Genomic DNA, 13,547 nt, shown 5'->3' with positions numbered 1-13,547 from the left:
GTCAGATCACAATGAAATCTACTGAACGACACTTAATACAGTCAGATCACAATGAAATCTACTGAACGACACTTAATACAGTCAGATCACAATGAAATCTACTGAACGACACTTAATAATACAGTCAGATCACAATGAAATCTACTGAACGACACTTAATACAGTCAGGTCACAATGAAATCTACTGAACAACACTTAATAATACAGTCAGATCACAATGAAATCTACTGAACAACACTTAATAATACAGTCAGATCACAATGAAATCTACTGAACAACACTTAATACAGTCAGATCGCAATGAAATCTACTGAACGACACTTAATACAGTCAGATCACAATGAAATCTACTGAATGACACTTAATACAGTCAGATCGCAATGAAATCTACTGAATGACACTTATTACAGTCAGATCGCAATGAAATCTACTGAACAACACTTAATAATACAGTCAGATCACAATGAAATCTACTGAACGACACTTAATAATACAGTCAGATCACAATGAAATCTACTGAACGACACTTAATACAGTCAGGTCACAATGAAATCTACTGAACAACACTTAATAATACAGTCAGATCACAATGAAATCTACTGAACAACACTTAATAATACAGTCAGATCACAATGAAATCTACTGAACAACACTTAATACAGTCAGATCGCAATGAAATCTACTGAACGACACTTAATACAGTCAGATCACAATGAAATCTACTGAATGACACTTAATACAGTCAGATCGCAATGAAATCTACTGAATGACACTTAATACAGTCAGATCGCAATGAAATCTACTGAACGACACTTAATACAGTCAGATCGCAATGAAATCTACTGAACAACACTTAATAATACAGTCAGATCACAATGAAATCTACTGAACAACACTTAATAATACAGTCAGATCACAATGAAATCTACTGAACAACACTTAATAATAGTCAGATCACAATGAAATCTACTGAACAACACTTAATAATACAGTCAGATCACAATGAAATCTACTGAACAACACTTAATACAGTCAGATCGCAATGAAATCTACTGAACGACACTTAATACAGTCAGATCACAATGAAATCTACTGAATGACACTTAATACAGTCAGATCGCAATGAAATCTCCTGAATGACACTTAATACAGTCAGATCGCAATGAAATCTACTGAACAACACTTAATAATACAGTCAGATCACAATGAAATCTACTGAACAACACTTAATAATAGTCAGATCACAATGAAATCTACTGAACAACACTTAATACAGTCAGATCGCAATGAAATCTACTGAACGACACTTAATACAGTCAGATCGCAATGTAATCTACAGAACGACACTTAATACAGTCAGGTCACAATGAAATCTACTGAATGACACTTAATACAGTCAGATCGCAATGAAATCTACTGAACAACACTTAATAATACAGTCAGATCACAATGAAATCTACTGAACAACACTTAATAATACAGTCAGATCACAATGAAATCTACTGAACGACACTTAATACAGTCAGATCACAATGAAATCTACTGAACGACACTTAATACAGTCAGATCACAATGAAATCTACTGAACGACACTTAATAATACAGTCAGATCACAATGAAATCTACTGAACGACACTTAATACAGTCAGGTCACAATGAAATCTACTGAACAACACTTAATAATACAGTCAGATCACAATGAAATCTACTGAACAACACTTAATAATACAGTCAGATCACAATGAAATCTACTGAACAACACTTAATACAGTCAGATCGCAATGAAATCTACTGAACGACACTTAATACAGTCAGATCACAATGAAATCTACTGAATGACACTTAATACAGTCAGATCGCAATGAAATCTACTGAATGACACTTATTACAGTCAGATCGCAATGAAATCTACTGAACAACACTTAATAATACAGTCAGATCACAATGAAATCTACTGAACGACACTTAATAATACAGTCAGATCACAATGAAATCTACTGAACGACACTTAATACAGTCAGGTCACAATGAAATCTACTGAACAACACTTAATAATACAGTCAGATCACAATGAAATCTACTGAACAACACTTAATAATACAGTCAGATCACAATGAAATCTACTGAACAACACTTAATACAGTCAGATCGCAATGAAATCTACTGAACGACACTTAATACAGTCAGATCACAATGAAATCTACTGAATGACACTTAATACAGTCAGATCGCAATGAAATCTACTGAATGACACTTAATACAGTCAGATCGCAATGAAATCTACTGAACGACACTTAATACAGTCAGATCGCAATGAAATCTACTGAACAACACTTAATAATACAGTCAGATCACAATGAAATCTACTGAACAACACTTAATAATACAGTCAGATCACAATGAAATCTACTGAACAACACTTAATAATAGTCAGATCACAATGAAATCTACTGAACAACACTTAATAATACAGTCAGATCACAATGAAATCTACTGAACAACACTTAATACAGTCAGATCGCAATGAAATCTACTGAACGACACTTAATACAGTCAGATCGCAATGTAATCTACAGAACGACACTTAATACAGTCAGGTCACAATGAAATCTACTGAACGACACTTAATAATACAGTCAGATCACAATGAAATCTACTGAACAACACTTAATAATACAGTCAGATCACAATGAAATCTACTGAACGACACTTAATACAGTCAGGTCACAATGAAATCTACTGAACGACACTTAATACAGTCAGATCACAATGAAATCTACTGAACGACACTTAATACAGTCAGATCACAATGAAATCTTCTGAACGACACTTAATACAGTCAGATCACAATGAAATCTACTGATCAACACTTAATAATACAGTCAGATCACAATGAAATCTACTGAACAACACTTAATAATACAGTCAGATCACAATGAAATCTACTGAACAACACTTAATACAGTCAGATCGCAATGAAATCTACTGAACGACACTTAATACAGTCAGATCGCAATGTAATCTACAGAACGACACTTAATACAGTCAGGTCACAATGAAATCTACTGAACGACACTTAATAATACAGTCAGATCACAATGAAATCTACTGAACAACACTTAATAATACAGTCAGATCACAATGAAATCTACTGAACGACACTTAATACAGTCAGGTCACAATGAAATCTACTGAACGACACTTAATACAGTCAGATCACAATGAAATCTACTGAACGACACTTAATACAGTCAGATCACAATGAAATCTACTGAACGACACTTAATACAGTCAGATCACAATGAAATCTTCTGAACGACACTTAATACAGTCAGATCACAATGAAATCTACTGATCAACACTTAATAATACAGTCAGATCACAATGAAATCTACTGAACAACACTTAATAATACAGTCAGATCACAATGAAATCTACTGAACAACACTTAATACAGTCAGATCGCAATGAAATCTACTGAACGACACTTAATACAGTCAGATCGCCAAGAAATCTACAGAACGACACTTAATACAGTCAGATCGCAATGTAATCTACAGAACGACACTTAATACAGTCAGATCGCAATGTAATCTACTGAACGACACTTAATACAGTCAGATCGCAATGAAATCAACTGAACGACACTTAATACAGTCAGATCACAATGAAATCTACTGAACGACACTTAATACAGTCAGATCACAATGAAATCTACTGAACGACACTTAATACAGTCAGATCACAATGAAATCTACTGAACGACACTTAATACAGTCAGGTCACAATGAAATCTACTGAACGACACTTAATACAGTCAGATCACAATGAAATCTACTGAACGACACTTAATACAGTCAGATCACAATGAAATCTACTGAACGGCACTTAATACAGTCAGATCACAATGAAATCTACTGAACGACACTTAATAATACAGTCAGATCACAATGAAATCTACTGAACGACACTTAATACAGTCAGATCACAATGAAATCTACTGAACGACACTTAATACAGTCAGATCACAATGAAATTTACTGAACAACACTTAATAATACAGTCAGATCACAATGAAATCTACTGAACAACACTTAATAATACAGTCAGATCACAATGAAATCTACTGAACAACACTTATTACAGTCAGGTCACAATGAAATCTACTGAACGACACTTAATACAGTCAGATCACAATGAAATCTACTGAACGACACTTAATACAGTCAGATCACAATGAAATCTACTGAACGGCACTTAATACAGTCAGATCACAATGAAATCTACTGAACGACACTTAATAATACAGTCAGATCACAATGAAATCTACTGAACGACACTTAATAATACAGTCAGATCACAATGAAATCTACTGAACAACACTTAATAATACAGTCAGATCACAATGAAATCTACTGAACAACACTTAATAATACAGTCAGATCACAATGAAATCTACTGAACAACACTTAATAATACAGTCAGATCACAATGAAATCTACTGAACAACACTTAATAATACAGTCAGATCACAATGAAATCTACTGAACAACACTTAATACAGTCAGATCGCAATGAAATCTACTGAACGACACTTAATACAGTCAGATCACAATGAAATCTACTGAACGACACTTAATACAGTCAGGTCACAATGAAATCTACTGAACGACACTTAATACAGTCAGATCACAATGAAATCTACTGAACGACACTTAATAATACAGTCAGATCACAATGAAATCTACTGAACGACACTTAATACAGTCAGGTCACAATGAAATCTACTGAACAACACTTAATAATACAGTCTGATCACAATGAAATCTACTGAACAACACTTAATAATACAGTCAGATCACAATGAAATCTACTGAACAACACGTAATACAGTCAGATCGCAATGAAATCTACTGAACGACACTTAATACAGTCAGATCACAATGAAATCTACTGAATGACACTTAATACAGTCAGATCGCAATGAAATCTACTGAATGACACTTAATACAGTCAGATCGCAATGAAATCTACTGAACAACACTTAATAATACAGTCAGATCACAATGAAATCTACTGAACGACACTTAATAATACAGTCAGATCACAATGAAATCTACTGAACGACACTTAATACAGTCAGGTCACAATGAAATCTACTGAACAACACTTAATAATACAGTCAGATCACAATGAAATCTACTGAACAACACTTAATAATACAGTCAGATCACAATGAAATCTACTGAACAACACTTAATACAGTCAGATCGCAATGAAATCTACTGAACGACACTTAATACAGTCAGATCACAATGAAATCTACTGAATGACACTTAATACAGTCAGATCGCAATGAAATCTACTGAATGACACTTAATACAGTCAGATCGCAATGAAATCTACTGAACAACACTTAATAATACAGTCAGATCACAATGAAATCTACTGAACAACACTTAATAATACAGTCAGATCACAATGAAATCTACTGAACAACACTTAATAATAGTCAGATCACAATGAAATCTACTGAACAACACTTAATAATACAGTCAGATCACAATGAAATCTACTGAACAACACTTAATACAGTCAGATCGCAATGAAATCTACTGAACGACACTTAATACAGTCAGATCACAATGAAATCTACTGAATGACACTTAATACAGTCAGATCGCAATGAAATCTCCTGAATGACACTTAATACAGTCAGATCGCAATGAAATCTACTGAACAACACTTAATAATACAGTCAGATCACAATGAAATCTACTGAACAACACTTAATAATAGTCAGATCACAATGAAATCTACTGAACAACACTTAATACAGTCAGATCGCAATGAAATCTACTGAACGACACTTAATACAGTCAGATCGCAATGTAATCTACAGAACGACACTTAATACAGTCAGGTCACAATGAAATCTACTGAACGACACTTAATAATACAGTCAGATCACAATGAAATCTACTGAACGACACTTAATAATACAGTCAGATCACAATGAAATCTACTGAACAACACTTAATAATACAGTCAGATCACAATGAAATCTACTGAACGACACTTAATACAGTCAGGTCACAATGAAATCTACTGAACAACACTTAATAATACAGTCAGATCACAATGAAATCTACTGAACAACACTTAATACAGTCAGATCGCAATGAAATCTACTGAACGACACTTAATACAGTCAGATCGCAATGTAATCTACAGAACGACACTTAATACTTTCAGGTCACAATGAAATCTACTGAACGACACTTAATAATACAGTCAGATCACAATGAAATCTACTGAACAACACTTAATAATACAGTCAGATCACAATGAAATCTACTGAACGACACTTAATACAGTCAGGTCACAATGAAATCTACTGAACGACACTTAATACAGTCAGATCACAATGAAATCTACTGAACGACACTTAATACAGTCAGATCACAATGAAATCTACTGAACGACACTTAATACAGTCAGATCACAATGAAATCTTCTGAACGACACTTAATACAGTCAGATCACAATGAAATCTACTGATCAACACTTAATAATACAGTCAGATCACAATGAAATCTACTGAACAACACTTAATAATACAGTCAGATCACAATGAAATCTACTGAACAACACTTAATACAGTCAGATCGCAATGAAATCTACTGAACGACACTTAATACAGTCAGATCGCAATGTAATCTACAGAACGACACTTAATACAGTCAGGTCACAATGAAATCTACTGAACGACACTTAATAATACAGTCAGATCACAATGAAATCTACTGAACAACACTTAATAATACAGTCAGATCACAATGAAATCTACTGAACGACACTTAATACAGTCAGATCGCAATGAAATCTACTGAACGACACTTAATACAGTCAGATCACAATGAAATCTACTGAATGACACTTAATACAGTCAGATCGCAATGAAATCTCCTGAATGACACTTAATACAGTCAGATCGCAATGAAATCTACTGAACAACACTTAATAATACAGTCAGATCACAATGAAATCTACTGAACAACACTTAATAATAGTCAGATCACAATGAAATCTACTGAACAACACTTAATACAGTCAGATCGCAATGAAATCTACTGAACGACACTTAATACAGTCAGATCGCAATGTAATCTACAGAACGACACTTAATACAGTCAGGTCACAATGAAATCTACTGAACGACACTTAATAATACAGTCAGATCACAATGAAATCTACTGAACGACACTTAATAATACAGTCAGATCACAATGAAATCTACTGAACAACACTTAATAATACAGTCAGATCACAATGAAATCTACTGAACGACACTTAATACAGTCAGGTCACAATGAAATCTACTGAACAACACTTAATAATACAGTCAGATCACAATGAAATCTACTGAACAACACTTAATACAGTCAGATCGCAATGAAATCTACTGAACGACACTTAATACAGTCAGATCGCAATGTAATCTACAGAACGACACTTAATACTTTCAGGTCACAATGAAATCTACTGAACGACACTTAATAATACAGTCAGATCACAATGAAATCTACTGAACAACACTTAATAATACAGTCAGATCACAATGAAATCTACTGAACGACACTTAATACAGTCAGGTCACAATGAAATCTACTGAACGACACTTAATACAGTCAGATCACAATGAAATCTACTGAACGACACTTAATACAGTCAGATCACAATGAAATCTACTGAACGACACTTAATACAGTCAGATCACAATGAAATCTTCTGAACGACACTTAATACAGTCAGATCACAATGAAATCTACTGATCAACACTTAATAATACAGTCAGATCACAATGAAATCTACTGAACAACACTTAATAATACAGTCAGATCACAATGAAATCTACTGAACAACACTTAATACAGTCAGATCGCAATGAAATCTACTGAACGACACTTAATACAGTCAGATCGCAATGTAATCTACAGAACGACACTTAATACAGTCAGGTCACAATGAAATCTACTGAACGACACTTAATAATACAGTCAGATCACAATGAAATCTACTGAACAACACTTAATAATACAGTCAGATCACAATGAAATCTACTGAACGACACTTAATACAGTCAGGTCACAATGAAATCTACTGAACGACACTTAATACAGTCAGATCACAATGAAATCTACTGAACGACACTTAATACAGTCAGATCACAATGAAATCTACTGAACGACACTTAATACAGTCAGATCACAATGAAATCTTCTGAACGACACTTAATACAGTCAGATCACAATGAAATCTACTGATCAACACTTAATAATACAGTCAGATCACAATGAAATCTACTGAACAACACTTAATAATACAGTCAGATCACAATGAAATCTACTGAACAACACTTAATACAGTCAGATCGCAATGAAATCTACTGAACGACACTTAATACAGTCAGATCGCCAAGAAATCTACAGAACGACACTTAATACAGTCAGATCGCAATGTAATCTACAGAACGACACTTAATACAGTCAGATCACAATGAAATCTACTGAACAACACTTAATACAGTCAGATCGCAATGAAATCTACTGAACGACACTTAATACAGTCAGATCACAATGAAATCTACTGAACGACACTTAATACAGTCAGGTCACAATGAAATCTACTGAACGACACTTAATACAGTCAGATCACAATGAAATCTACTGAACGACACTTAATACAGTCAGATCACAATGAAATCTACTGAACGACACTTAATACAGTCAGATCACAATGAAATCTACTGAACGGCACTTAATACAGTCAGATCACAATGAAATCTACTGAACAACACTTAATAATACAGTCAGATCACAATGAAATCTACTGAACAACACTTAATAATACAGTCAGATCACAATGAAATCTACTGAACAACACTTAATACAGTCAGATCGCAATGAAATCTACTGAACGACACTTAATACAGTCAGATCGCAATGTAATCTACAGAACGACACTTAATACAGTCAGGTCACAATGAAATCTACTGAACGACACTTAATAATACAGTCAGATCACAATGAAATCTACTGAACGACACTTAATAATACAGTCAGATCACAATGAAATCTACTGAACAACACTTAATAATACAGTCAGATCACAATGAAATCTACTGAACAACACTTAATAATACAGTCAGATCACAATGAAATCTACTGAACGACACTTAATACAGTCAGGTCACAATGAAATCTACTGAACGACACTTAATACAGTCAGATCACAATGAAATCTACTGAACGACACTTAATACAGTCAGATCACAATGAAATCTACTGAACGACACTTAATACAGTCAGATCACAATGAAATCTTCTGAACGACACTTAATACAGTCAGATCACAATGAAATCTACTGAACAACACTTAATAATACAGTCAGATCACAATGTAATCTACTGAACAACACTTAATAATACAGTCAGATCACAATGTAATCTACTGAACAACACTTAATAATACAGTCAGATCACAATGAAATCTACTGAACAACACTTAATACAGTCAGATCGCAATGAAATCTACTGAACGACACTTAATACAGTCAGATCGCCAAGAAATCTACAGAACGACACTTAATACAGTCAGATCGCAATGTAATCTACAGAACGACACTTAATACAGTCAGATCGCAATGTAATCTACTGAACGACACTTAATACAGTCAGATCGCAATGAAATCAACTGAACGACACTTAATACAGTCAGATCACAATGAAATCTACTGAACGACACTTAATACAGTCAGATCACAATGAAATCTACTGAACGACACTTAATACAGTCAGATCACAATGAAATCTACTGAACGACACTTAATACAGTCAGGTCACAATGAAATCTACTGAACGACACTTAATACAGTCAGATCACAATGAAATCTACTGAACGACACTAAATACAGTCAGATCACAATGAAATCTACTGTACGGCACTTAATACAGTTAGATCACAATGAAATCTACTGAACGACACTTAATAATACAGTCAGATCACAATGAAATCTACTGAACGACACTTAATACAGTCAGATCACAATGAAATCTACTGAACGACACTTAATACAGTCAGATCACAATGAAATTTACTGAACAACACTTAATAATACAGTCAGATCACAATGAAATCTACTGAACAACACTTAATAATACAGTCAGATCACAATGAAACCTACTGAACAACACTTATTACAGTCAGGTCACAATGAAATCTACTGAACGACACTTAATACAGTCAGATCACAATGAAATCTACTGAACGACACTTAATACAGTCAGATCACAATGAAATCTGCTGAACGGCACTTAATACAGTCAGATCACAATGAAATCTACTGAACGACACTTAATAATACAGTCAGATCACAATGAAATCTACTGAACAACACTTAATAATACAGTCAGATCACAATGAAATCTACTGAACGACACTTAATAATACAGTCAGATCACAATGAAATCTACTGAACAACACTTAATAATACAGTCAGATCACAATGAAATCTACTGAACAACACTTAATACAGTCAGATCGCAATGAAATCTACTGAACGACACTTAATACAGTCAGATCGCAATGAAATCTACTGAACGACACTTAATACAGTCAGATCGCAATGTAATCTACAGAACGACACTTAATACAGTCAGGTCGCAATGAAATCTACTGAACGACACTTAATAATACAGTCAGGTCACAATGAAATCTACTGAACGACACTTAATAATACAGTCAGATCACAATGAAATCTACTGAACGACACTTAATAATACAGTCAGATCACAATGAAATCTACTGAACGACACTTAATAATACAGTCAGATCACAATGAAATCTACTGAACGACACTTAATACAGTCAGGTCACAATGAAATCTACTGAACGACACTTAATACAGTCAGATCACAATGAAATCTACTGAACGACACTTAATACAGTCAGATCACAATGAAATCTACTGAACGACACTTAATACTGTCAGATCACAATGAAATCTACTGAACGACACTTAATACAGTCAGATCACAATGAAATCTACTGAACGACACTTAATAATACAGTCAGATCACAATGAAATCTACTGAACGACACTTAATACAGTCAGATCACAATGAAATCTACTGAACAACACTTAATAATACAGTCAGATCACAATGAAATCTACTGAACAACACTTAATAATAGTCAGATCACAATGAAATCTACTGAACAACACTTAATAATACAGTCAGATCACAATGAAATCTACTGAACAACACTTATTACAGTCAGGTCACAATGAAATCTACTGAACGACACTTAATACAGTCAGATCACAATGAAATCTACTGAACGACACTTAATACAGTCAGATCACAATGAAATCTACTGAACGGCACTTAATACAGTCAGATCGCAGTTGACTTAGTGTCACACACTAACTGGCTAGCGGTCTGTAATCACACGCTCTGTCTCTCTGTCTCTCTCTTTTTCAGCTTCCTTATAAAGTGAGTCTGAGGCGCCGTCTTCAGAGTGAAGGGTGAAGAGGCTACTTGATGCTGCTAGCTGAGAGGCTGCAGACACGGGGACAGGGTGCATGGGGTGGGAGGTTCATTTCAACTGCTGTACTCAATCTACTTAATAAATGATAATGTGACAAACTGAGAAAAGAGACACTCCTACCTATCTGATTAGTACCGTTATATCACACACACCTGTTCTGAAGGAGTTGAGCTCTTGAGGTCTGAATGTGTTTTATTTGACAGTGTCTGACCAAATGACAGAGAGACAGAGAGAGAGACAGAGAGAGGGACAGAGAGAGGGACAGAGAGAGGGACAGAGAGAGCCAGAGAGAGAGAGAGAGGACAGGAGAGGAGAGGAGAAGAGGAAAGAGAGCGAGACATGCAGAGGAGAAGAGGAAAGAGAGCGAGACATGCAGAGGAGAAGAGGAAAGAGAGCAAGACATGCAGAGGAGAAGAGGAAAGAGAGCGAGACATGCAGAGGAGAAGAGGAAAGAGAGCGAGATATGCAGAGGAGAAGAGGAAAGAGAGCGAGACATGCAGAGGAGAAGAGGAAAGAGAGCGAGATATGCAGAGGAGAAGAGGAAAGAGAGCGAGACATGCAGAGGAGAAGAGGAAAGAGAGCGAGATATGCAGAGGAGAAGAGGAAAGAGAGCGAGACATGCAGAGGAGAAGAGGAAAGAGAGCGAGACATGAAAAGGAGAAGAGGAAAGAGAGCGAGACATGAAAAGGAGAAGAGGAAAGAGAGCGAGATATGCAGAGGAGAAGAGGAAAGAGAGCGAGACATGCAGAGGAGAAGAGGAAAGAGAGCGAGACATGCAGAGGAGAAGAGGAAAGAGAGCGAGACATGCAGAGGAGAAGAGGAAAGAGAGCGAGACATGAAGAGGAAAGAGAGCGAGACATGAAGAGAAGAGGAAAGAGAGCGAGACATGCAGAGGAGAAGAGGAAAGAGCGAGACATGCAGAGGAGAAGAGGAAAGAGAGCGAGATATGCAGAGGAGAAGAGGAAAGAGAGCGAGACATGCAGAGGAGAAGAGGAAAGAGAGCGAGACATGCAGAGGAGAAGAGGAAAGAGAGCGAGACATGAAGAGGAGAAGAGGAAAGAGAGCGAGACATGCAGAGGAGAAGAGGAAAGAGAGCGAGACATGAAGAGGAAAGAGAGCGCGACATGAAGAGAAGAGGAAAGAGAGCGAGACATGCAGAGGAGAAGAGGAAAGAGCGAGACATGCAGAGGAGAAGAGAGAAAAGGATGTAGAGAGACAGAAGGTTAGGTAGGTGTGTGTGAGAGAATCAGCTGCAGCCGATGACTGAAGAATGAACGTAGGTAAACGTGGTGACGTAGAAGGTGTGTGTTTCTCTCTCATCTACTGTTCTAGACAGTAGAGCTGCAGCACTGGAGGCTGCTGAGGGGAGGACGGCTCATAATAAGGACTGGAAAACCACGTGTTTGATGCCATTCCATTGACTCCATTCCAGCCATTACTATGAGCCGTCCTCCCCTCAGCAGCCTCCTCTGGTGCACCATCACTAGTAGTTATAGAGTATGCAGTGATACAGTCAATATTACAACAGTACCACATCAACATCAAATCACATGTTATTTGTCCCATGCTTCGTAAACAACAGGTGTAGACTAACAGTGAAATGCTTACTTATGGGCTCTCACCCGTAAGAGAAAACAAAAAATAATAACAAGAACTTGGCTATATTCACGGCAAAGGAGGCTGCTGAGGGGAGGACAGATCATAGTAATGGCCGTAACAGAGCAAATGGAATGGCGTCAAACACATGGAAACCATGTATTTGATACCATTCCCCTCCAGCCATTACCATGAGCCTGTCCTCCCCAATGAAGGTCAAACCTACTGTGATACAGGGTACCCGTACCGAGTCGATGTGCAGGGGTACGCCGTAATTGAGGTAGATAGGTACATACAGTGCGTTCGGAAAGTATTCAGACCCCTTGACTTTTTTCCAC

The 13,547-nt window shown here is 36.1% G+C and overlaps 1 protein-coding gene across 1 annotated transcript in view; it reads left to right on the top strand.

The window, feature by feature from the left end:
- LOC123742415 (dolichyl-diphosphooligosaccharide--protein glycosyltransferase subunit TUSC3) overlaps positions 1-11,722 on the top strand; it is a 129,789-nt gene extending 118,067 nt beyond the window's left edge. The window contains exon 10 of the mRNA XM_045716436.2: positions 11,547-11,722. Coding sequence (XP_045572392.1) covers positions 11,547-11,562 — 16 coding nt within the window. The 3' untranslated portion in view covers positions 11,563-11,722. The remainder of the gene's footprint in view (positions 1-11,546) is intronic.
- The last annotated feature ends 1,825 nt before the right edge of the window (positions 11,723-13,547 follow it).

This window comes from Salmo salar, chromosome 04 (genome assembly GCF_965601325.2).
Source record: "Salmo salar chromosome 04, fSalSal1, whole genome shotgun sequence".
Lineage (NCBI taxonomy): Eukaryota > Metazoa > Chordata > Actinopteri > Salmoniformes > Salmonidae > Salmo > Salmo salar.
This window is presented reverse-complemented; position numbering and strand designations above follow the sequence as displayed.